This window comes from Podarcis filfolensis (assembly GCF_964270895.1).
Source record: "Podarcis filfolensis genome assembly, chromosome: 7".
NCBI lineage: Eukaryota > Metazoa > Chordata > Lepidosauria > Squamata > Lacertidae > Podarcis > Podarcis filfolensis.
This window is the reverse complement of record NC_139603.1, coordinates 26,808,390-26,835,290: the sequence shown is the minus strand read 5'-3', so window position 1 is coordinate 26,835,290 and position 26,901 is coordinate 26,808,390. Positions and strand designations below refer to the sequence as shown.

Sequence of the window (26,901 nt, the reverse complement as noted above, 5' to 3'; positions counted from 1 at the left end):
TGCACAGGAAGGATTCTGCTTTTGATCAACTACGACTGCAAATATATATATAAATTCTTGCAAATCAGGGAGGCTGAAGGCACATGGATCCACATGTGGTGGAACTGTAAAAAGATTAGACAGTTCTGGAAAATGATTTATAACAAGCAGAAGAAAATGTTCAAACGTTCCTTCCCTAAAAATTTGGAAGCCTTCCTGCTAGGAATTATGGGTAATGAAATTCCAAAAAAGTTTAGGAGAGTCATGGGGAACGGGGGGAAAACAATTCTTGCAAATCTTGTTTTTATGCAGTGGCATTTAGATTGAAGCAGTAGAGCAGTTTTAGCATTCATAGCTCAAATAAGTGTAGACTTTAAGTATTGAACTTAAGGTAAAGGTAAAGGGTCCCCTGACCATTAGGTCCAGTCGTGGCCGACTCTGGGGTTGTGGCGCTCATCTCGCTTTATTGGCCGAGGGAGCCGGCGTACAGCTTCCGGGTCATGTGGCCAGCATGACTAAGCTGCTTCTGGCGAACCAGAGCAGCACACGGAAACGCCTTTTACCTTCCCGCTGGAGTGGCACCTATTTATCTACTTGCACTTTGACGTGCTTTTGAACTGCTAGGTTGGCAGGAGCAGGGACCGAGCAACGGGAGCTCACCCCGTCGCGAGGATTCGAACCACCGACCTTCTGATCAGCAAGTCCTAGGCTCTGTGGTTTAACCCACAGCACCACCCGCGTCCCTTAGCTGTGTGTTGTAAATGCAAGGGCAGTGCTGTTCTTTCGAGGATTTCTTACTGGCTCCATCAGTGGCGATGCTAAATGAAAGCTATCTTCTTGTTCTACGGCAGTGCAACACTAAAGCCGCTTCCAGGTGACTTGTGAGCATTGATTCTGGTGCGTTCGCACAGAATTTGTGGGGGGCTCACACGGTACCCACTGTTCACTGAGCATTTGTTCGCAGGCAGGTTACACGATGTCCCATCAAGTAGAAGTAGTTGTTACCTTGTAGTTTCCAATGCATTTCTCCAGCACCAGCCTCATTGCAGAGAAGTCTAGTTTTGTGGGCAAGGGGAATGGATTTGTTGCCCAAGCTATTGTGCAACCTGCATGTGGTGGAATCCCACACACAAAACAAGGAACATATGAGACGGGGACGGCAAGAGTTTTGCAGGAGAGCATATGCTTTGCAAGCAGGAGGAGATGAATCTCTATGTGGGTCTGGAGGAAACCACTGTAAGGAACCCTAGGGCCATTGTGGTTCTCTCCTTATGCTGTTTGACTCCCAACTCCCATCAGCCCCCAGCCAGCATGGCCAGTGGTCAGGCTTGATGAATGTTGTAATTCATCTACAGTGGTACCTCGGGTTACAGACGCTTCAGGTTACAGACTCCGCTAACCCAGAAATAGTACCTTGGGTTAAGAACCTTATAATTTGGCAAAATATTTGGATTTTATGATATGTATTGGTATAATCTGGAATAATTCATGTGATATGATTGGATTGTTAAATGGAAAACTTAATAAAAATTATTTTTTTTAAAAAAAGAACTTTGCTTCAGGATGAGAACAGAAATCGTGCAGCGGCGGCGCAGCGGCAGTGGGAGGCCCATTAGCTAAAGTAGTGCTTCAGGTTAAGAACAGTTTCAGGTTAAGAACGGACCTCCAGAATGAATTAAGTTCTTAACCCAAGATACCACTGTACATTTGGAGAGCACCATGTTGGCTACCCTGGCCTTGGAGCATCCGGGTGCCCTCCATATGTTGATGGACTACTGTTCCCATCGTCCCATGCCATGCTGGCTGGGGCTGATGGAACCGAGAATCCAACGACATCTGGAAGCCACCATATTGGCTTCCCCTGCCCTAGAGCACCCTTCCCCAACCTGGTGCCCCCCATACATTTTTGATTGTGCTGCCTGGTGCTTATGGGAGTTGTAGTCCAATTCATTTGGAGGATACCAAGGAAGGAAGGATGCTGTAGAGAGATGTCATTCTATATAAGCAACACTTAGCAAGATAGTCCCTTCCAGTTCTACAGTTCGATGAGTCTATAAGATTGGTCAAAGGTCTGTCTTGGTTTAAGTTGGCTTCCAGTGAGCAAGGGAGTATCACCTTTGTGCCCAGCTTTTGAGGTTTCAAAGTTGTCTGACTGGCTGCTGTTGAAATGTTGGACTAGATGAGACGCTTCCACAAGTTATACATATCTAGTGAAGCAAATTTTTTTATAAGATAATCTTTATTGATTTTATGATTGCATACTATACAGATACACATTACTTTACATTTATATTTACATTTACATTTACTCCTATGAGTTGACTTTCCTCCTTCCTTCTTCTGGCTTTTTAATGTCGTCTCTATGTTTTTCGCATTGTCTTTATTGATTTTGTATATTGTTGTTCTTCTTTCAACTTTATCCATACAGTGTCTATATAAAAATAAAATTTTCTGTATATACACATCTTGTTGTTTGTCTATATTCATTTACAGATACAATTGGTTACCTTGATTGTACTTTACATTTTAATTCATATTGTCATTAACATCCAATAACGTTTCTTTTAATTTCCCATTATGAAATCAGTAGAATGGAAATAGTGAAGCAATTTTTAGCTTAGGTTTCTCTGTCTCTTTCTACCGAGACGCCCACTTCTAACTCTGTCTGAGATTGAATTATTTTGGTGAGGACTGATTAAGAATACGTTTTATTGTGGGGAGGGAAGGCTTCATTCAGCTCAGCACTGTAATAATCTTGAGAACGAAAACATCTATTAAAAAGCAATACCCGTGCTACACCGTTACTCTTTGCTTTCCATTACTTATTTAACTAATTCAATATAGCACTGCAAATAATAACAGCCTTCCCCAACCAACATTGAATGCACGCTTACTTAATCTACATTCATTTTAAGAAAGCAGTAAGTTGTGTAAAATAGCAGATTAGCAATTTATAGCATTGCAGGACAAACAAGACATGTTAAAATGACAAATGCAACAGAAGAGATAGAGGTAATGTTTCCACTGCCAAGATTCACTTTGACGTCTGGGTACATGGTGGTTCGTGATCGTGCGCCGATGAAACCAGGTCTTAAAATGGCTTCCTGGGAGCAGCACCAAGTGAAAGAAGACAGTCTTTGAATGTGTGTGCACTTTCTCTTCCTTGATATATTTATATATTTTTTTTAATGCAGGGAGTGAAGTATCTGTGCATTCCTGCTGCAGATTCGCCCTCACAGAATTTGTAAGTATTTTTTTTAAAAAATGGCAACACTAGACAAGTGAACCGTAGACCTGGTACTGTTTGATATGGAATGCCTCCCTCTTGGATATGTAAATATCTTTGACTTCTTAAGGACTCCATTTTCCTTTTTATTTTTACATGCAACAGGTGGCGGTATTCTGTGCTAATCCTACATGGAATAGTTCCGCTTAAGTTAATGGGCTGGTTTGTATCCCTTCATTTCGTTGGCTCTACTCTGTGTAGAAGTTTGCTGGATACAGCCCTATGTCTGAAAGTCCTGTTACTCATGAGAGATATGTGTAATAGCGGACTCTTTGACTCGGGAGATCTGGGTTCAAATGTCTATCTGTGCCATGAGGTTTCCTAGGTAGTTTTGAGCAAGTTGATGTCTCCTTATCTGACATATTTCAGAAACACAAAAGTTGTTGAGCTTTTTAAAATTTTTGGCCAAAATCTCAAAAAAAGAAAAGAAGAGGTTTTGAGCTATTTTTAACGAAACTTGCCAAAATGTACACTTCGGACGTGTTGACATATGTCTGGATTTCCTGGACATTTCAGTGATTTCCCCCCGAACGCTGTTTATGAGGGCCGAATCCCGGCTGTGTCTGGGAAATTCCAGACGTATGGAAGCCCTAAGGTGGTTGGAAGGATAAAAGGAATCAGTGCTCCTGGAAGAGTTACGCCAGGATAGAAAAGTGGTAGATAATGGGAATCAGAAACATGGTGTCTGTGAGCCTGGCTACAGTCTCCTAAAACAGGTCTGTACAACTGGAGATACACCAAGCCAAATGCAGCCAAATGTTCTAAAAAACCCTTTCTTTCTTTTTTTGCCTCCTACCTAGAAATGCAAGAATTGGGAAGGGGAGGAGAGGAGAGATTGTCATGCTCCTCACAGGCCACAATAGCTGGCTGGGGGAGCTGCATTTGAGTTGCCACTTCTCAGGTTGGGTTGACCTATCAGGTTTCTCCCTCCATATCATTTCAAGGCAAAGGGGTTTTGGGCTACCTTGACTCTGAAGAGTACAGTGGTACCTCAGGTTACATACGCTTCAGGTTACAGACGCTTCAGGTTGCAGACTCCGCTAACCCAGAAGTAGCACCTTGGGTTAAGAACTTTACCTCAGGATGAGAACAGAAATGGCACAGCGACAGCAGGAGGCCCCATTAGCCAAAGTGGTGCTTCAGGTTGAGAACAGTTTCAGGTTAAAAACAGACCTCCAGAACGAATTAAGTTCTTAACCCGAGGTATCCCTGTAATTGCATCAACTTTACAAGAACACTTGGACAGGAACCAAGTTTTTCTTCTCGTCTTCACTGTTTATGCGTATGAGAGGTGAGGAGGGAGGGGGGTTTCAGCCACTTCCTGATCATTTGTTTTATAGAGAAACAAAAGTAGTTTCAAAGGGCCTGCCTGGTGCCTACGGAAGGAAATGTAGCGCTGCCTTTTTCTCTCAGATCAAAGCCTTTGGCCTGACGCTTTCGAGAGATATTTTTAGTAGATTTGCTTCTCTCGTGCAACAGAGAGATCCCAAATATCTTGAAAAACGAGTTGATTGATTATTTCAGTTCATGTTGGGAATACTGATCTGGGGAGCAATATTTGAGCACCTTTCCTCTTTCCATGGTGCTGTTGCATATATAGTTCCATTTATGCCCATAGAGCCTCACATAGTTGTAACAAAAAAATTTTTTTTTCCTTCCAGTAGCACCTTAAAGACCAACTAAGTTAGTTCTTGGTATGAGCTTTCGTGTGCATGCACACTTCTTCAGATACACTGAAACAGAAGTTGCCAGATCCTTCTATATAGTGAGAAGGTGGGGAGGGGTATTACTCAGAAGGGTGGTGGGAATGGGTGATTGGCAGATAGCTGTGATGAGCCTGTTGACGACCAAGAACTAACTTAGTTCTAACTTAGCTCATACCAAGAACTAACTTAGTTGGTCTTTAAGGTGCTACTGGAAGGAAAAATGTTTTTTTTTGTTTTGACTATGGCAGACCAACACGGCTACCTATCTATAGTTGTAACAGTATTGAGAGAGCCTGAAATTGACACTCCCTATATCTGTCAATCTGAAGATACAGTGCCATACTCCGCTGGTGCTTGGCACATGGAATATTTTCATCAGTGTTTACTGGTGTTCCCAAGAGTTCCAATGTGGCTTAGGGAACTGGATCAGGCCAGCAGACCAGATCCTCTGTCCCCTAAATCTATCCCCCACCTTGGGCTAAATATAACAGGTTGGCAGGAACTCCTCATGTTCAGTCACTTGGCATTACAATGACATTGAGTGATGCAGCGCTTTAGAGTCCCGACAATCAGCTGCTCACTGGGACGTCAAAGCACCATGTTGGGTTCTTTAGGATATTCCTCTTTGCTGATGGTTTCTGCAGTTCCTCTTGGGTCATCTGTACGTTAGACTAGTTAAGACTTTTTATCTATTAGACTAGTTAAGAGACGTAAAATAATAATAATTTGGTGCAAAAAATGAGATGTGACATTTTTGTACCATTGGAAGAGTTTCCAGCTACAGATTCAATGAATTCAGGTGCATTTGGATGTCTTGAAAAGCTACCACCCTGAAGTGAATTATGCGGCACCCCCCCCCCCCAGGTGAATCAAAATGTTGGAAGGTTGTGAGTCTAAGGAATGGGTAGGCAAACTATGGCCTGGGGGCCAGATCCGGACCATGGATGGTCCATGAATCAGCGTGTTTTTACATGAGTAGAATGTGTCCTTTTATTTAAAATGCATCTCTGGGTTATTTGTGGGGCATAGGAATTCGTTCTTCTTTTTTTCAAAATATAGTCCGGCCCCCCACAAGGTCTGAGGGACAGTGGATTGGCTCCCTGCTGAAAAAGTTTGCTGACCCCTGGTCTAAGGGCCTTTCCAAACTTACCATTTATAGTGATATAGTTGCTGGGGGTTTTCTGTTTTTTGTTTTAAATGGCATGGTTCCAGAACAATATACTCAAAAAATCCATTTCTTTCTATTGAAAAAAAAATAATAATTAAAAAAATCAAACTTTTGGGAGAGATCCGGAATAGTAATAGTAATTTATTATTTGTACCCCACCCATCTGGCTGGGTTTCCCCAGCCACTCTGGGCGGCTTCCAACAAAGATTAAAAATACATTAAAATGTCACACATTAAAAACTTCCCTTCAGATGTCTTCTAAATATCAGGTAGTTGCTTATCTCTTTGACATCTGATGGGAGGGCGTTCCACAGGGCGAGCACCACTACCAAGAAGGCCCTCTGCCTGGTTCCCTGTAGCTTAGCTTTTTGCAGTGAGGGAACCTCGCTGTTTCCATTTGTGTGGCATGTGCCAGTCATGGTCCCAGTTTCTGTGCAGGAGGGGTTGTTGGGTGTGGTTTGGGAGATGCCTGTCTTGCACCCCTTCCCCTCTGACCTGTGCAAGCGTCCTGTGATCTCAGCTCAAAGAAAAGAGATGGCAGAGAGAGAGAGATGATGGTCCTGACTCAAAGTCCTGCCCACGACAGCAGTCATTAGCTGCAGACAAAATTTCATCACAATAGCCAGGTTTTCCATAGCTCAGGCACAAACGTGGTTCTTTTTCTAATTTCCTGGTATGCCCCGCAGAGGACCTTAAGGTCCACGAATAATCATAGTTTAGAGGTCCCGGGCCCTAAGGAAGTTAGATTATCCTCCACCAGGGCCAGGGCCTTCTCAGTGATGGCTCCGACCTGGTGGAATGCTCTGTCCCATGAGACCAGGGCCATGCAGGATTTAACTTCCTTCTGCAGGGCCTGTAAGACAGAGCTATTCCGCCTGGCTTTCAATTTGAACCTGGCATGATCTTTTGTTCCCCTTCCTTCCTTCCCCCTCCCCTTTCTGTGAAGATTGCCCGCTCTGGGATCCCACAGCTGGTTCTCCCCTGGTCTCCTCGCTGGCCCAAGTGGGACTAATTTAGCCAGCTAGCCCTGGTGATCATCTAATGTTTATTGGATGGATTTCCCCCTTAAATTGATTTTTGATTTTATTGTTATTTACGCTTTATACCATATTTTATGCTGGGTTTTTATGTAGCATCAATTAAGTATTTTAAACTTGTTGTTAGCCGCCCTGAGCCTGGTTTCCTGAACCAGGAAGGGTGGGGTATAAATAAAAAAATATTATTATTATTACATACAGGGCTGTTGAGCATTAAACACATATATACCCAAAGGAAGAATGCTCCTAACTCCAATGTGAACTGGGCTGGAGGAGAACAAGAGTACACAAGGGGTGTGGGCACGGGGTAATGGACACGGAACATTTCTCAACTTGGGCACAACCCGCCATTAGTGTGGAAAGGAAAACCCCACACTCGCAGTCTAATAATGGCAATGTGTGACCAAAAGTGCAGCCGGGGCAGCTACAAATTCACTCTTGAAAACGTTGGATCAAACAGCTGCCAGGCCACTATAAATGGTGAGCGTGGAAAAAACCCCAGTGTGATCCCTGTTTCCTAATGAGTCGCGCTTCCGGCCTGCTGAACTGGTTGTTGAACGAGCTACCGGCATGCAGCTCTTTCCCAGAAACCAGATGTGCACTTGGCGCTGTCGCTGGGCGAAAGGGCAAGATGGGGACATGGGATCTGCCTTCTTCCAAGGCAGACTGTTAAGTCCATCTAGGCCAGGATTATCTATGCTGACTGGCACTGGCTCGCCAGGTTTCAAAGAGGAATCCCCCAGCAGAACCTGGTACCTTCTGCATGCAAAACATGAACCTAACCGCTGAGTTACAGGCTTCCCCTCCTGGCTGTTCGGTTCAGTGAGTTCCCTTGAGACACTGCCGCTCACTGTGGTTACCGTGACTATACTAGTAGATGCCTTTGTGTATGTGTGATCTGGTAGCTTTCCCAATTTAAGTAACCAAGACCCAGATCTCCTGTGCTCTGGATTTCCCTGGGCCTTCCATTTATTCCCCTGTGGCTCTCGCTTTGCCTCGGGGGGGCCACAGGGGCGGTTGCCCCGGGCACGACATTGTTAGGATGTGTGAGATTTCAACACCCAGTGCTGCCTCAATATAGCTGGGCTCCTTTGAAAACAAACCGGGAAGTGACCTCTCCGGACAACGTAATGACTCTTCTTTTATTATCTCTGTGGCTGCAATCTCCTGGGTGACATGGACACCCTTAGGCCGTTGAATATGCATGTGTACGCCGTGCATCTCCCTCTCAGCCACCCCTTCCGAGTGGTCCTGGGCACTGGCAAACCACGCTATGCCACTAGGAAGGGCCCAAGCATCTAGTGGCGCTACAAAGTGGCAAGAGTGAGAAGATGGGTTCTTAATAGCTGTAAGACCTGTTGCAGCAGTAAGAACAAATTCAAAGAGCCCTGCTGGGTCAGCCCCAAAGGCCCTTGTAGTTTAGCATCCTGTTCTCACAGCAGCCAACTGTATGCCCATGGGAAGCCAGTCAGCAGGACCTGATTGCTGCACCACTCTCTCCACCGGTGATTTCCAGCAAGTAGTAGTCAAAGGCATAGTGCAGGCATAGGCAAACTTGGCCCTAAACATGTTTTGAGACTACAATTCCCATCATCCCTGACCACTGGTTAGCTAGGGATGATGGGAGTTGTAGTCCCAAAACAGCTGGAGGGCCAAGTTTGCCTATGCCTGGCATAGTGCCTCTAGCAGTGGAGATGGAACATGCCCATTGTGGCTAGTAGCCACTGATAGACTTATCCTCCATGATGTGTACCTTCTCTCAACACATTGTTGTCTAAGCTGAAGATAAACCCCACAAAAGGGGTTGTAATTTCCCAAGGCCGTGCTGCCAGAGCTGAAAGGCTTGGGGTGGGTGGGAAGACTCTAGCCTTGCAGATGTAAGATTTAGGAAGTTTACACTCTGAGAACGATTGTGGGGATTTCTTCTGCGTTGGGTACAAATGTTTATTTCAGACTGTGCTGTGGGTGGTGGTGAAGTGTCCCCAACCGTGGAGCAGCTGCTTCAAATGAGCTACTAACACTATACAGTGGTACCTCAGGTTACATACGCTTCAGGTTACATACGCTTCAGGTTACAGACTCCACTAACCCAGAAATAGTTCTTCAGGTTAAGAACTTTGCTTCAGGATGAGAACAGAAATTGTGCTCTGGCGGCGTGGCAGCAGCAGCAGGCCCCATTAGCTAAAGTGGTGCTTCAGGTTAAGAACAGTTTCAGGTTAAGTATGGACCTCCGGAACGAATTAAGTACTTAACCCGAGGTACCACTGTAGTTACGGTTTGGGGAAGGGGAGGGGAGCACTAAATTCTAATACAGTGGTACCTCGGGTTACATACGCTTCAGGTTACATACACTTCAGGTTACAGACTCTGCTAACCCAGAAATAGTGCTTCAGGTTAAGAACTTTTCTTCAGGATGAGAACAGAAATCGTGCTCTGGCGGCGCGGCAGCAGCAGGAGGCCCCATTAGCTAAAGTGGTGCTTCAGGTTAAGAACAGTTTCAGGTTAAGTACGGACCTCCAGAACAAATTAAGTACTTAACCCGAGGTACCACTGTATTTTATCACCCATTATCCCACCCATCCTTACCAACAGCTGTATAAAGTAGACTAGAACACCATGTTGAGGTCCTTGGAAGACAAAGGTGGTATAGAAATGTAATAAATAAATGAAATATCTCTTTATTACAGTTGACAGCTGTGGCTGTAGCTTGCCTAAGGTTACCCATAGGCTTCATGGCTGGGCTGAGATTTGATCAAGCCAAGGGGTTGTGACTTAGACCAAGGGATCCTGGTGCACAGAGTGTGCTGCTGACCACTGAGCTGCTTGGTGTTATTCATACATCTGGACCACACTCTGTGTGCGTACAGCCACAAGTCACCACCCAATTTACTGGCTGCAAAAAGTGGGAGGCCAGGGAGTTTGGGAAGAAGAAATGAGGGTGGAGGATGCTCGCTACCTCAGTCTCCTTGTGATAATCACCGGCAAGGTAGCCATCAAACATGCAGAGTTTGAGATGGCACTACATTTATAAAAATGTAAGAAAACATTACACATTAAAAAGCTTCCCTATACAAGGCTGCCTTCAGATATCTTATAAAGGTTATATAGTTACTCATCTCCTTGACATCTGATGTGAGGGTGTTTCGCAGGGTGGGTCTCACTACTGAGAAGGCCCTTTGCCTGTTTCCCTGTAGCCACTGGCAGAGGAAGAGGAGTGCGGGGGGAGCGCACCTCACCCAGCAGCGCGATCCCCAGGGTGACATTGCGGCTGCCCCCCCACCTGCGCTGGGCGCCATGCCCCCGGGACGTGCGCCAGCCCTGCCCCCACCTGCTCTCCGCCCGCAGTGCCGGAGCATGAAGCTCCACCACTGCCTGTAGCTTCACTTCTTGCAGTGAGGGAACCACCAGAAGACCCTCGGAGCTAGAGCTCAGTGTTTGGGCTGAGCGATGGGGGTAGGGACGCTCCTTCAGTAACAAGGGGAATGTCCTTCCCCGCCCAACGAAAAGATGAAAATCAAGAACAGGCCACAAATCAAACCACGTCAAGTTCCACATGCCTGGGAGAACAAGAATGCCTTTGCCCTTCTCCCCAGCTTCTCCCCAGAAGCCCACTAAGCAGCTTCTCCCCAGAAACCCACTAAGTTGGTGTTACTCAGTATGCTGCAGTTGCTATCCAAATATTTGGCTGCAAGGCAACCATGTCACTCTGAAAGACAGCACTGGGCAATACTGCAAACCACCTTCAGAAGGCAAATCAGTGGGGCAGAGGAATAAGAAATCCCTTAGTTTAACTGGGACTAAATCAAGTCTACATCTAATTTTTAAGGGTCAGACACTTCAAAGAAAGCATTGAATTTATCCACGAATGCCGACTTGGAGGTCAGAGCTGCCTTGTTCACTGGTACGTATTTCATTTAAGACTATTCTACATTTGATTATTCCTGGTTTCATGCTCACTGGTCTGTTTTCAGGCTCCCCTCCTTAGGTTCTCCCCTGTGAAGATATTTTGTAGTCCTGTAACCCTTTGGGTTCCTTCTGCTGATACATTTGGTGTGTGAATAGTGTGTCTTGGCTGCGTAAGGATCCACACTCAGCTCTGAATTTCAGAAAAGGTGAAATAATTTGAGACCACTGCTGTGGTGGTGGGGAGGGTAGGAGAATTTTGGGGACAGGGTTTCAGCAACCGTAGCTTCTATGATCTTTCAGTTTGGCAACGGTAGCTTTTCCAGTGAATGAAGCTGGAATGGGGCCTGCACAGATCACGACAGAGGAAGGCTGGCCAAGCCCCATGAGCCTGATGCGTAGCCAAATGGGAATCTTCTCGGTGCATCGGCCTCTGCTTGACTTCAAAACAGTGTTCTGGGATGAGCACAGGGCAGGGCAGAGATAAATTGTGCCCCGTTAGATTACCATGCAGTCTGGCAGGATGCACCCTTTTTGCTTCTCAGCCTTTCCAGTCTCAGTCATGATCTTGCCTTCCGCTCCCGAAGATAGAGGGAAGCAAATACGTCGCTGAAGCATTGCCGCTTCCCCCTGTTGCTTATTGTACTGGAGAGAGGCAATAGGCCCACTTTCGTCATTCCTTCCATGGGTCCAGAAAAAAATGTGGCATTGAGAGCCGGGCTATGCTCCCAATGTTGCTGAAGCCTGACTGTGCGCATGCATGTGATACTGCGTTCCAGCTGTGCATTGTTCCAAGTTGCACGGAGCATCTATGCTGCTGAAGGCATGAAGGTGCCCATTTTAGGTTGCCTGCTGGTGCAATGTCTTTAGAAATAAGGTTCATTGAGGGCAGGTCATCTTTACCAAACTACAATTCCCAGAATTCTTTGCGGGAACTCATGCCCACTGAACTGGTATAAGCTTGTGGCACATTCCTGTAACACTGGTAATAATTATAATTATAATTTATTATTTATACCCCGCCCATCTGGCTGGGTTTCCCCAGCCACTCTGCGCTGCTTCCAACTGAATATTAAAAACAATACAGCATCAGACATTAAAAACTTCCCTAAACAGGGCTGCCTTCAGTTGTCTTTTAAAAGTAAAATAGTTGTTTATTGCCTTGACATCTGCTGGGAGGGCGTTCCACAGGGCAGGCGCCACTACCGAGAAGGCCCTCTGCCTGGTTCCCTGTAACCTCACTTCTCACAGCGAGGGAACCGCCAAAAGGCCCTCGGCGCTGGACCTCAGTGTCCAGGCAGAACGATGGGGGTGGAGACGCTCCTTTAGGTATACAGGACAAAGCATTTTCCGCAAATGCTTGTATTTTGGAACATTGCCATCATGTTCAGCACTGCACTGCTTTGGGAAGTATGCCTTGCTTTGAAACTTGAAATTTATACACTTGTTGAATGAGAATCATCATTATTTTGCATGGTTTGTTGTTGTTGTTTTAAAAAAGAAAAACATGCCTTCTGTCAAACCTAATGTCCAAGATGTGCTTTCAACTTACTATAACCTCTGTGTATCTACTTGTCCACACCTGCTTGGCAATGCAGCCTTGCCGGCGTTTCCAGGAGTGCCACCTTGGTTGTGGCCTACATAATGACCATCACTGATCTCGGCTGGGAGGACGCGCTGTCGGTAGTGCGAGCATCGAGATCGTGCGCCAACCCGAACGCGGGTTTCCAACGGCAGCTGGAAGAGTTTGAGAAAACTGAGCTTGCTCACGTAAGTATGTAAGGACTCCACGTTGGGGAATCAAAGTTGGGGAACTTCTCTAAACCTGAGGGACGCGTTACCTCTCTTCGGTAGACTTCTGGGGCCACTTGCCGGCACTGGGTGGGGCCAGAGCAAGACATTTAGCAGCAGCTTGGCTGCAGGAGTTGCTGGAAGGAGGCATACAAGGCCTCATCCAACCATCTTAGGGACTCCACTCTGGGTTTACTCCTTAGCCATTTCCTGAAGATATCCCACAAGGCAGCGGAGGTTGAGGATCAGAGTTTACCTTCTCCTAGATGGGCTACCTTCCCAGGCTGATGAGCTCCATCTGCCCCTCACTTCCCTCTACAGCAGCCTTTCTCTCTCTCTCTCTTTTAAAATAGTATTTATTACTTTTAAAGATTACAGAAAAGGAAGAAAAAGGAAAAAATACAGGAGAGAAAAAACAAAAAGGAAACGAAACGAAAAAGAAACAATACAATACAATGAATAAACAATACAAAACACAACCTAAACACATTAAACTAGACACATTAAACTAAACTAAACAAAACCCTAACCCACCCTAACCCTAAACAAAACAAAACAAAAACCATTTAAAAACATACCTCACACCTTTTCCATACTCTATCTTTCATTCCCTTATTTCCTCAACTTTCTCTCACCTCCCTTTTTGTATTCCGCTTCTATTAATTGTTTCAGCAAATCCTTTCCATCTTTCTCTATTTTCTATCATATTATAAATATCTTAACATATTTTTTAACCTTATTTTTCATTAAAACTAAAATGCTTATATATGCTTAACTCCTTATGATATTTCTGCTAAGGCCATAAAATTTCTTTCCACCGTTTTTCTATCACTCATTAAATTTTACAGTATTTCTATATATAAACTTTAAATTCTCCAATCTTCTTCCACTATCTCCTCTCCCTGGTTTCGGATTCTGCCAGTCCTTTCCGTCAACTCCATATAGTCCATCAACCTGGAGATCTTATGTCCGAGGCTCTTAACTCTTTTCCAGGTCCCTTCTGCAGGTCTTCTTCGTATTCTTTAATGCCAAAGAGCAGATCTCGGAAAGACTCCAACCTAACCATGCTTTTATTCCTTCTGGACAGGTCAGCCAAATTTCCATTGTTGAAGCTAAGGTCTATAAGGTGTTTCATGACATGTTTCAAAATTCCTCCAAATCCAAAAACCCCCAGAACTCCAATCTCCTCCCGACCCAAGTCCATGTCCCAAAAGTCAGTTAATCCCTGCATAGAGGGATCTTTCCAACTTTCCTTCTTCCGTCCAAGCCGGGATCCAATCCTCAAAGTCTGGCTTTTTCTTGATTCAATCATAGAAGGCCTCAACTTGCAATCCTCAATTTGCTTCTGTAAGACTGAGGATCCCACTTGTATTCCTTTAGGCTCAACAGCCACAGCTTTCTCTTTCTCCTCCACAATTTGTTCTGCCAAAGTAGATTCTTGTACCAAGTCCTGAATTATTTCTGTATTGGTGCTCACTTTTTGTCTCCAATTAGTCACTTTTTGATCCAAGTTGTCAATTTTAAAACACATGTCATCCGTCTTTTTATGAAGCTGTTCCAGCGAATAGCTTATCTTACATAATACCGTCACAATGGCTTCTCCTGTCAACATTTTAGATGGTCCAAGGTCAGTCTCTGGTTCTCACAATTTCTTATCTCGCAGCTGGCGATTCCCCAATTATACTCCTGTAACAGTTTCAGAGGCTCCGTCTAGAGGGAAACAGTCTCCACTTGTATTAATCCTTTCAAGCACAACCCAAGCTATAAAGATAGTTTCACTTTTCAGTTACTTTTCCTCCTTTTTAAACGCAGAAGAGGACAATGGAAACAGTATCTTTCTCTTATTTAACTAGCTGTCAAAAATGTTCTGTTCGCAGTCAATGAACTCTCCCAAAACTTCACTCTTTCTGGCAGCCCTTTTCCAGGTTCAGAGCAGTGGTAATTTGGTTTTTCACTCTCTCCTGCAGGCTCACTAAGTCCAAAATTTCCCCCCTCTTCTCCTGCTTCCAAGGGGGGTTTTGTAGTTTCAGCCGATGGAAATTTAATCCTTTGCCAAAAGCTTTCAAAGACTTTAGCTTATAACGTCTTTGCTTCAATCTATTTACAAAAGGGGAAGGCGGACTTCCTGTTTAAGACCTTCCCCGTTTCGGTGCCAAATTAAGGTATTTAAAGATCCAATTTTCCGTTCTACTCACGGGTAGTTGTTTAAAATCCAATTGTCCACAGGAAAAAGTCAGCGCTCTCCGGCAACAGCAATGCGGCTTCACTCCGTGAAAGAAGCAGTCAATTCGAAGCACCGCGCCACTCACCCCACATCACTCCGGATCCCCAAAACAGGGTTTCCCCGCGAGTAGGGGAGGCGCTGAAGGTGCCAGCCGAATCCCAAGTTCACAAGCTTCTCCCGCTTGTGATTTCAGACGGTCTCCGCCTTCGCCGTGGCGGTCAGACCCTGCTTTCCACGGAGCAAGTTCCTCCCGTTCGGAGGAGCTCCGCCATTGCCGGAGGCGCCAACCCGGAAGTCTCCATTACAGCAGCCTTTCTCAACCTGTGGGTCCCCAGATGTTGTTGGACTACAACTCGCATCACCTCTAGCTAGCAAGGCCAGAGCCCAGGGATGATGGGAGTTGTAGTCCAACAACATCTGGGGACCCACAGGTTGAGAACCACTGCCCTACAGCATGTGCAGAACTGCCTGCTTGACCATTGGACCCACTATTCGTCTCATCCACTCCATCTGCCAGAGTCTGTCTTTGCATGCAGAGGAAGTCCCAAATCAGCTACCCTCACCTGGCCAATCAAAACCATTTCTTGGGGTGTGGCTGCTGTCACATGCTGACAGCTGCTAGGAGCCACAGGTGAGAGCTGAGCGCAGGGTGGGGACTACCCCAGAAGAATGGGAATGTGTATTTGTTCACTTCACAGTGTGGTAAGTCTTTCCTCCTGCTTTGGGGGGCCATCCTGCTTTTTCTGCTGAGTGGGGCTGTGGACCTCTGCCCCCAAGGCCTCCCTGGATGGCAGCATGGATCTGACATGTCAAATGTCCTCTAATATCTGATACATTCATTAGTACATTTTGGGCAACTCAGTTCATTTGTAAGGTCTGTTTAGCGCCTTATATTTTAAAGGAGAGGCAAACTGGCTTTGTTAGAGTATGCTTGGTAGCTCTGAATCGGCTGCTGCATATAACATGAATGTATTATTCAGCTCTGAATATTTGTTTCATCTCAAAGGATTACCGTTCCCAAGCTATGGAGGAGTAGAGTCCATGGAAATAAACTGACTTTACAGAGGGACTTTCCAGCCTGGTTGCCTCCCTCCTTAATTTGAACCCTCACAGTCATTTCTGATCTGATAAAGTTTTGACTTGAAATGATGGATTGTCCTTGCATTATGCAAATGGTGTTTAGGAAGATCATAGCATGTATTTGGGTTTGGCATTTCGTGCTGTTCCCCCCCCCCCTTTCCTTCCCCCCCCCCAATTCCATGTAGGAGAAGAGCCTGCAGCTTTCATAGAAAAGCACATACTATCTTGCGAAAATATATTCCTACAAATATATTCCCCAGAGTGGCTGGGGAAACTCAGCCAGATGGGCGGGTATAAATAATAATATATTATTATTATTATTATTATTATTATTATTATTATTATTATTAGGGGCTGCTCCATCCATCTTGCCCATATGGCAGGGGTGCCATGTCCACCTGCCATCATATATATAGTGAAGGTGAAAACCTGCCTGGGCCAAAAGTGGGGTGGCAGGTGGATCAGTTCCCAGTACCTCGGGTTACATATGCTTCAGGTTACAGACTCCGCTAACCCAGAAATAGTACCTTGGGTTAAGAACTTTGCTTCAGGGTGAGAACAGAAATTGTGCTCTGGCGGCGTGGCAGCAGAAGGAGGCCCCATTAGCTAAAGTGGTGCTTCAGGTTAAGAACAGTTTCAGGTTAAGAACAGACCTCCAGAACAAATTAAGTACTTAACCCGAGGTACCACTGTATAGCACTTTGAAAGAGGCTCTCAAGTAAAGACGAAACAATAATCTGATTGGTGGATCTTGCTGAGCCTCTTTGAAAACGCCATCTTGTGGAACACATTGCATCCCCTGATGTCATTGGAACATCGGGTGATTGGCAGGTGGGTAGCCCTGCCTACCTGCCAAACATGGCCTGCGAAGGTTAGGGGAAGTAACCTGGCTTGCAGACCAGATCGTGTTCCTCATCCCTGCTATATATGTATGCAGTGCTTTTTGGGGGGGGGCGGACGCAGGGGTATTCATACCCCTAAACATTTTGTGAATCTAAGTTCGGCCTCATTGAGGGGCAGTATTTCAATATGAGTAGGAAAATGAGACTCCCCCTAAACATTTTTTACGAAAAAAAGCACTGTATGTATGGGATCTGTACATTTCTCCCTCTGAATCAGGGGTGCCAATTGAAATAAATATTGGGATGGGAGGTAAGCCCCACCCCACATAATCACATGACATGACACTTGCACATGGCATGACACTTGATGGGCAATGCCCATCAACTTTGCGGTGGGACCCTCCAATACTTTATCGGGTGGACTTTTGCCCCTAGGAGTTGGCTCCTATGCTCTGTGTTATGTATCTGTTGCCAAGAAATGGGCAGTTTTGATGTTGACTGCTAACAGCATGGAACTCTACGCAATGAATCCTTCTCAGCTCAGTGGGTCTCTATAGGAAGTGCTTCTATGATCCCTGCTTTCCCCTGCCCCTTCAAGTCATGTGACACCTCAAAATAATGTAGCTGCCAAGGATGAGTGAGGTGCAATCCATCTCTCCTCTTCACCTAGTGCAGTCTGAGGCATTTAATGTTCGTTTTGCTTTAAGGATGGTCAGAGTAGCCAATATGGCTGCCTCCAACTCTTGTTGGACTCCCAACTCCCATCAGCCCCAGATATCATGACCAGGAGTCAGGCATGATGGGAGCTGGCTCTCAATAACATCTGGAATGAGATCCCAAGAGTTAGAGCCAGGGAAATAAATTGACTTAAATTCCTTCATTTAATTGTACCTCCCTCCCTTAGTTACCCAGTTGGGTAAGCACTGCTTTTTTCTGCTACATGAGCCTTTTCAAAGGAGCAGAAAAAGAAACCTCCTTTGGCTAAGATTATTTCTCTCTCTCAGCTATGTTTAGCCATTTCACAAATATTTTTAATATGATATTTTCCCCCTTTCAAAGGTTGCCGGCTGTCCCTTCCTTGTCCCCCAAGGGAAACTATTTCCTGTTTGTTTTATTTAAAGACCACATTACTGCCAGGCTTGTGTCCACCTCCCACAACCAGAAAACTGCTGCTGCTGCTCCTACTGGGTTGGCTATCCTAGTATGAGAATAGTTGGGGAGAGATGCTGCTGCCTTCATCCTTTACGCACCTTCATAGTTGGCACTCCTGCCACTCTGTCATTTGTATATTCCTTTTCTATTCAATGTATAAATATTATAAGCTGCTGCAATCCTAAACACACTTGCTAGGGCAGGCATCCCCAACTTGCAGCCCTCCAGATGTTTTGGCCTACAACTCCCATGATCCCTAGCTAACAAGACAGGTGGTCAGGGATGATGGGAATTGTAGTCCAAAACATCTGAAGGGCTGAAGGTTGGGGATGCCTGTGTTAGGGAGTGAGCCACACTGAACTAGGAAGCTCTTCATACCAAGCTAGACTGCTAATTGATCTAGTCAGTACTTTTTTCGGGGGGGGGGGGGGAGTGGGGAATAATGATTATTATTATTATTAATTATTTGTAACCCGTCCATCTGGCTGGTTTCCCCAGCCACTCTGGGCGGCTTCCAACAAAGATAAAAAATACATAAAAATGTCACACATTAAAACTTCCCTGAACAGGGCTGCCTTCAGATGTTTTCTAAATGTCAGGTAGTTGTTTATTTCTTTGACATCTGATGGGAGGGCGTTCCACAGGGCGGGCGCCACTACCAAGTAGGCCACTCTGCCTGGTTCCCTGTAGCTTTGCTTCTCACAGTGAGGGAACCACCAGAAGGCCCTCACCACAAAGTTTGTATGTTTCTTTATTGTGGGCCCAAGTCACAGTGCCACAGCCCCACCCCACCCTGGCAGTGGCTAAATGTAAGATGTGATTAATAAACTCAAGCAGACAATGATCTGAATTAGAAATGGCCACAGCTTTATTGATTACAGATAGAGGTGGATTTCTGGCTCAGGCATTGGGTGTATATCTGTTCCAGACTCCTCCCCCCCGTCCCCGCCCACAAACAAAAAACTATTTAATTTTTAAAAGGTAAGGGAACACAGTTCCGCCACGTTCCTGCTATAAAAAAAGCCCTGCATCTAGCTCAGCTTTATCAACAGTGATGGAGAGCAGCTCTTCAGGATTGCAGATGGAAATTTGTCCCATCCCTTCTGGAAGATAACAGGGCTTTAATATGTTGGGGGTGATCACGGCTTTATTTCAGCTGGAACTCGCTGGACCTCAGTTCCTGCACCTCTCTGATGGGTGCCATTGACATTATAAGGAAACATGGGAGTCATTCATGGTGCATTCTGGCACCTCTTTTTCTAGAAAAATAGCACCGGGGCAATGTAAACTTGCGTCAGATAACCACGAATTGTACTTAGATTTCTTTCTGAAAACAGCCTCTGGTAGTTCCGGGAAAGATCTCTCCCCAAACTTTTGACCTTTCGAATAGCATCTAATGTCATATTACATCTTTGCATAGCCTAGGTATACCATTTTTGCAACATATCAGACAGACACTCCATAATGTTTTTGTGTAAGGGGGGGGGGGAGGCTTGCATTAAAAAAGGACCGAGAGGTGGATTTTTTTGGTTTTTTGCATAGATTCAAATCAACTAGATAAATATCATATTTTATTCAAATTCCAATTACCTAGATTAAAATCGCTTAGGTATATAGTGGTTTTTAAAAAGAATTCTGTATTGACGATCCAGTTTTGAATGCAAATTTTCAGTTCGCTTCTTTCCCAGAAGAGCTAAAGCAAACTTCCACCTCCACATTTATTTTTTCACAGGACAAGATGCCTCCATTTTAAGTGCTGCTTCCCATATTGTTCTTTTTTATACCCTTTAAATATTTTTCTAGTATAGGTACTTGTATTTTAAAGAGTGGTTTTTTATGTTTTCAAAGTGCCTCCTGATTAATTGAAGGCCTATTTAGCCAATCATAAATTATTATTTTTTAAAATATATATATACCCAATTGCAGGGGGACATCTGGCCCAAGTCCCTACTTGATGCAGGAAATCCAGAGCCAGGATATGTTCACCTTACTGTTTCCTCCACACCCTCCGCTCCATATTGATCCACGGGTTCCTACAAAAATACTGCTTTTTGGCATGTGTGTTTCGCCCCTCAAACCAGCTTCAATCCAATTAGAAAACATTGCCGACAAAGGTCTCTATGTTAAAGCTATGGTTTTCCCAGTAGTGATGTATGGAAGTGAGAGCTGGACCATAAAGAAGGCTGATCGCCGAAGAATTGATGCTTTTGAATTATGGTGCTGGAGGAGACTCTTGAGAGTCCCATAGACTGCAAGAAGATCAAACCTATCCATCCTTAAGGAAATCAGCCCTGAGTGCTCACTGGAAGGACAGATCGTGAAGCTGAGGCTCCAATACTTTGGCCACCTCATGAGAAGAGAAGACTCCCCAATACTTTGGTCACATCATGAGAAGAGAAGACTTCCTGGAAAAGACCCTGATGTTGGGAAAGATGGAGGGCACAAGAAGAAGGGGACGACAGAGGATGAGATGGTTGGACAGTGTTCTCGAAGCTACCAGCATGAGTTTGACCAAACTGCGGGAGGCAGTGGAAAACAGGAGTGCCTGGCGTGCTCTGGTCCATGGGGTCACGAAGAGTCGGACATGACTAAACGACTAAACAACAACAATTGGTTCCACAGTTCACCTGTACACAGTGACGTGGCATAGGCAGCACAAGGGGGTTGTTGCTGGGGCGCAGGTTTGTGGGGTGCATTTTGCTCCTCATACCACCCCTGCTAGCCCCACACTGCTTTGTGAGTACGATCACTCATCCCAGCCTCTCAAAGCAGTGTGGTGCTGGCAGGGCGTTAGCAGGATGCAACAGGCATGCGCCCTTAAAATCAGCCCAGTCAGACTGATTTTATGGATGCAGGTTTGCCCTTCTGCGTCCTCCTCATGCCCTCCATGTATTCCCCGTCAGCATGCCCATGCCCTCCATCCCTCTGCACCTTGAAGACATGCTTCGCCACTGCCTGTATATACCGTTAAGAATTTTCTTTTAATAGTCACCTGACATCTTCCTTCCTATAGCTTAAGTCTACTAGGCAGAACAGAGGTTGCCTTTTTTCGATCAAGGGCCATATCCACTTGGAGAGGATCTGTCAGGGGGCCACATGTGAACAGTGGGTGGGGCAAAGGACAGGTGGGAGGGGCCAGAGCTGAAAGTGGGCAGGGCTACCCCTTTTCCTTGCTCTCTTTTTGTGCTGCCTCCTCTTTCCTCCTCATCCAACAGTGGAGGGAGATATTGCCCTTACTAGAGGTCTGAATGGCCACTCACAGAGGGCTTTTTGACATTAGGCCAAGGGGTTCATGAAACAAAGCTGAGGGCCACATGCATCCAGGGCCGGATTAAGGTTTGATGAGGCCCTAAGGTAATGGGGCCCTTTATATGTCCAGCTGTCCTTTGTCAGCAACAAATCTCGCTGTTTTTTGTGTTGAATATATGCTATATGGTAATTTATGGACTTAATAGGTATCTAAAGCCATTTGCACAGGCAGAATTTAGGCACCCTATACATAGAAATGAGCAAACCAGTGATATTTTAGGGAGCAGGCTGGCAGGCAGGACCCATTACTTACATCATAGGAGCCTACACAACACAAAACACTGTTGCTGTATGTAGGTTTTATTTTATTTGTTTTTTATCTTATATTTTGGAAATGTACATCCAGGTTTTTTTCCCTTTAAATTTTTTTGGGGTCCCCAAGAGAGTGGGGTCCTAAGCTATTGGTTGTTTAGCTTAAACGTAAATCCAGCATCCCTCCCTGAGATCTGTAATCATTTCCAAATCAATTTTAAAACTACCTAAAACATTTAAAGCCGCTCAAACCCTTTTTATATCATGCTGTGTTTCAGTGTTTTTCTTTGCCTTTTCTTTGTTTCGTCCCTCCAGGTCAGAGAGTGGCTCAGGGCTGAGTATGGAGAAAGCCCATTGCAAGACAAGCAAGAAGCCCAAGACCTTCTGCAGAAGTTCAAGGCGCATGCAGCTGCAGCAGCAGCAGCTCAGTCAAGTACTTCTGGAAGGCAGTGGAATGATAGCTTTGCATCGGTGGCCTCCTTGTCAACGCCTGCTCCTCAGTAGCAGCAACTAAGACACTAATGCGTTGCTTTTCCGTGGCTTTGTTTGGACAACATGATAAATCATCATGGTGGGAATGAGCCTAAGTATGTCTGGGACTCACGCATTTCCCCTCCTCTCCTCCCCGCACAACCACACAGAGAATGGAGGTTTTAGATTAACCACAGTTTTGCTTGTGTCTGAACCCTAAATTGTGGCTCATCATAACTATGGCTTGTTGAAACAAGACAGCTTCATAAACCATGACTTGACGTTGGATTGTTTCAGAAAATGATAGTTAAGATTAACTATGTCCAACTATTGGCATGGATATGCCCAAGTTTAGAGGACACAACGAACGGTAGTTAATCAAAAACAGAAGTAAAAAAACTCCTTGTGGATGTGCTAGAGAGGGGAGGGAGGAAACACGTGAAGCCAAGGCCCTCCTAGACTCATTTCCATCACAATAAACCGTAGTTTAATCATGGTGTCTGAATTCAGCCAGTCACTAGACAGAGCACCTTTGATGCCCTCCTGCACATGCACAAAGAGGGCTTGTTTTGTATGTGTTGGCTCCATGATGAGATGCCTTACGTTTTCTTAGTAGGCACATCTCTGAGATATGAGGAGCAGGACTCCAGAATTCCCAACTTGGCACCACACTCGCAGGTTGACATTGGCTTCCATTATGTGGGCACCAAGCCCCACTTTCTCTCCCAGTGGCTGTGTAAAGAGGATGCCACTTTCTAACTGTCGAGATGCCAAATTGTTTTCTATGTATCCCTCGCGTGTTCTTCAGGTTGTCTGTATAACCAGGGTTTGGCACAGCTGCACTTTTCAAAGTTTCTGGTTCTTTCGGCACGTAGTGCTCTAAATAAGGGCAGTGCGTTTCACGGAGGCCTTTGTGCTCACCTTGAGCTCTGGTTTTGCTGCAGGAAGCTCCTTGGCTGAAGAGGCAAGCCATTTTCCAACGTAAAAAAAACCAGCTGCTCTCTTCAGCGACATGGAAATGCTGCAGTCCCATCAGGGGACAAAGCTCTGGCTGTGTGCATGGTTGTCTCTTCTTGTGTATATCCCTTCTTAAATTATCTGGGAATGTATGGCTAATAAAGTTATATATTTTGCTCTAGAGTGAAGCAGAAGTATCGCAACTAACCTCATCAGTATTTATTGTCATGGCTTTCACCTCAGAGAAGTTGTTCACTCAAAATATTTTTATATTTTGGAGGGATCTGAAAGTATATTGCAAGATGTATATATAGAGAGAAACTAAAGATACAATGACTGTTGTGCTGAATTAAAGTTCCGAATGTTATTCTCACAGTACTACTGAAAAAAGGTTTCTTGTATATGAGTCAGCTTGATGGAGTTCCATCTTTAATTGCCCTCCCCAATGGCATATATTCAATAAAAGCTCCAGTCTTTTTCTAAATAAAAAAAGCCAGTGTTATCTCATTGCATTTTTCTGGATAAGAATGACTGCGGTTGACATCAGTTGTTGGTGATGCCATTGAATGATCAACCAACCTGAGTGTGTTATGGAATCTGGACAAACTCCCAGAAGACAATCGGATTTGTGAGCTGTGTCTTATCTACAGGGGAAACGAGCCATCTGGATTCATCATGGCAGTAAAAAATGCCCCACTAAAATTAAGAAGTGGGGAACCCCCTCCCAAGATTGTTAGGGCTAGAATTTCTTTAAAGTATTGCAGATCAAATGCTTAGAACACTGGTTACCTGAAGCAGTGGTAGCAGGAGGAGTAAAATCAATGTCCTATAGCCTGATAGCAATTTCAAGAGCACGACGACACTATGTGCTTAGGACAGGCCATAGAATCCTAGAGGTACCCCTAACAAACTACAGTTCCCATGATTCTTTGGGGGAAGCCATTGGTGTGGATGTGCCCCAATTCTTCATATGCCTGGAAAAGGGTGTGGTTGCCTAAAATCCTGAATCGGAGCACTCCATATGGCAACCTCTTGTTGCTGGTCACACTTGTAGCACTTTAGTACTCAATTTGCTTTAAGTACTTTACCTTACAGCCACAGAACAAGGAAGGATGAATGCCAAACAAGGTATTTTGTACTGTATTGTAGATGGGGAGGGTGAATAATAGGGAGAAGAGAGTTTGGTTAAGACACACAAAGCAAGTTCGCTCCCATCCTCTCTTCAGCACCAGCGATGCTCAGAATTCACTACGTTACAAAATATAACCAAATTTAAATAATAAAAAATATGTTGATGGAAATATTTCATTAATAAATATACTATGAAATTAAACAAGCCTCTTACAATTCATCATAAGGCCTACCAGTAAAGTATAAAAGCATATAATAAAGCAAAAAGGGTCCCTCCAAAATTAGTTCATGGCAGAATCAAAATCTGAACTAAGTTCAAGGCAGCTTACAGTGAATCTTGCTTCAAACTAGTTTCCCATGTGAATAAAACCCTTTGGGCTTTATTGCAAATGCCTAGCCTCTACCTTTATGCTCGTTCATTTTTATTTTGTGCTTATTTTGGTAACCCACCTTGGGACCATTCATGGAAGCGTGGGCTTGTAAGTACAAATACATTTGCAAAATAAGCTTTGCATGTGAAAACGTGCTACTCCCTTGGCTCACTCTTTCTCGCTAGATCAGGAGTAAGATTTTATATGTTGCAACTCCCATCAGCACTGAACAACATGGCCAACAGTCAGGGGTGATCACAGCTGTCGTTCACAACATCTGGAGGGTACCATGCTAGCTATCACTACAGTAGATTATTAAATACTGGGATCTAATGAGTGGGGAAACCCAGCCAGATGGGTATAAATAATAAATTATTATTATTATTAACCTCCCATTGGGTGTTTGGCATCATGGGCTGATCACAGAAGGAGACTGACTGTATACCTGACCTCCTGGTGCAGCTTCTCTCGATTGTTACAGCATATCTGGAAGTGGTTGTGGTGTGGTTATTGATTTAGCAACAACGAAAAGGCAGATTTGAAATGCCTTCTTTCATTTCTGAAAAGCAAGTATCTGGGGGCATTATCAGATCGTGATTTTTGTGTCACCTATTGGACACTCATCGTGGCTTGCTGCCTTGGCTTGTTTTCATTGGGTGTGATGCTCTCTTTAAAGAATTCACAGGCTCATGTCCTGACAAGCCTACAACCTTTCCCACCTGGGTTGCTAGGAAACAAGCTGAAGAGATGAGGTGGACCAGGCATAGGCAAACTCGGCCCTCCAGATGTTTTTGGGACTACAACTCCCATCATCCCTGACCACTGGTCCTCTTAGCTAGGGATGATGGGAGCTGTAGTCCCAAAGCATCTGGAGGGCCGAGTTTGCCTATGCCTGAGGTGGACCAAGCAAGCAGAAGAGAGGCATGAGTGCAGGCAGGTGAGACCTCAGGGCATATCAAGAAGAGAGCTAGTTTTGGTGGTACTGACACTACTTGATAAACATGTAGGTTTCTGCTCCGCTTTCTATAGGCAGCTTTTTAAAATCTGAACAGACTCAGTGCCTCTCCTGGGGTTATATCCATGGCTAGTCTACACCAGAGTAGACCTACTGAAATCCAGATGAGTAACTGAGCTCCATTTCAATGGGTCTACTCTAAGTAAAAACGTGGTCGGCTACATACTTGTGTACATGTGCTGTTGGTGTCTGACAGGAGCTGTCCAAAAATATATGGAGGGCACCAGGTTGGCAAATGTTGTATAGGCCCTCAAATCAAAACAACTGAACATTAATACAGACATAGAACATGTCTTCTTGAAAATGCAGGCCCTAGTACTTAACAGGAATGGGGTTTTGTGTTCGTAGAAACCCATATTTCCATTTGGTCTGAAGGCCCACCCACCCTTTGTGACAAACCATCCCTGAATGATAAAAGAAAGCGAGAAGGAAAAAACCCAAGAGTTGATGATTCAGACAGGAGTGAGGACAACCAGTCATTTGAGATATGTAGATGACCATAATTGTCATCCTTGGATGTAATGATAACATGAGGGGAAAAGAAAGATCACAGTCATTGGCCACCAAAGACCGACACTCAAAAATCCCACACTTCCCCCTCTCTGGTTGTCTCAGAAAGAAGACAGCTCTCTGGTTCTGTTACATTTCGTGGCTGTGGCTCAAAGCAGCTGAATGGCTGGATGTTGCTGAGGCTCATGGGATAGCCATACGCCCTAATACGAATAAGGATCATGCTGGCCTAGATGAAATGAAAGCACAAGGTAATTCAATGTCTTTTTCAGTTAACACTGGCATATTTGCCATGCTGCACTTGTGTCTCCCATAAAAACCGACAGAACTTTAAAAGTGATTTTAACAGACTGGACCATGCCTGTCTTGTTGTGTTTACAACTTCTGATTCTAAACTCTGGCGTTGCTGTTAGGGGCTTTGCTATGTATGTTGCTGCTCTTAGAGCATGGGTAGGCAAACTAAGGCCTGGGGGCCAGTTGCGGCCCAATCGCTTTCTAAATCCAGCCCGCAGACAGTCCGGGAACCAGTGTGCTTTTACATGAGTAGAATGTGTCCTTTTATTTACAATGCATCTCTGAGTTATTTGTGGGGCCTGCCTGGTATTTTTACATGAGTAGAAGGTGTGCTTTTCTTTAAAATGCATCTCTGGGTTATTTGTGGGGCGCAGGAATTCATTCATTCCCCCTCCAAAAAAAAATCTAGTCCGGCCTCCCACA

General features: G+C 44.9%; 1 protein-coding gene across 1 annotated transcript in view; it reads left to right on the top strand.

Annotated features, from left to right (window-relative positions):
* Nucleotides 1-23,649, top strand: part of DUSP22 (dual specificity phosphatase 22) — a 44,146-nt gene extending 20,497 nt beyond the window's left edge. The window contains exons 4-7 of the mRNA XM_083624108.1: nt 3,174-3,223; nt 11,003-11,077; nt 12,678-12,849; nt 22,045-23,649. Coding sequence (XP_083480234.1) covers nt 3,174-3,223; nt 11,003-11,077; nt 12,678-12,849; nt 22,045-22,233 — 486 coding nt within the window. The 3' untranslated portion in view covers nt 22,234-23,649. The remainder of the gene's footprint in view (nt 1-3,173; nt 3,224-11,002; nt 11,078-12,677; nt 12,850-22,044) is intronic.
* The last annotated feature ends 3,252 nt before the right edge of the window (nt 23,650-26,901 follow it).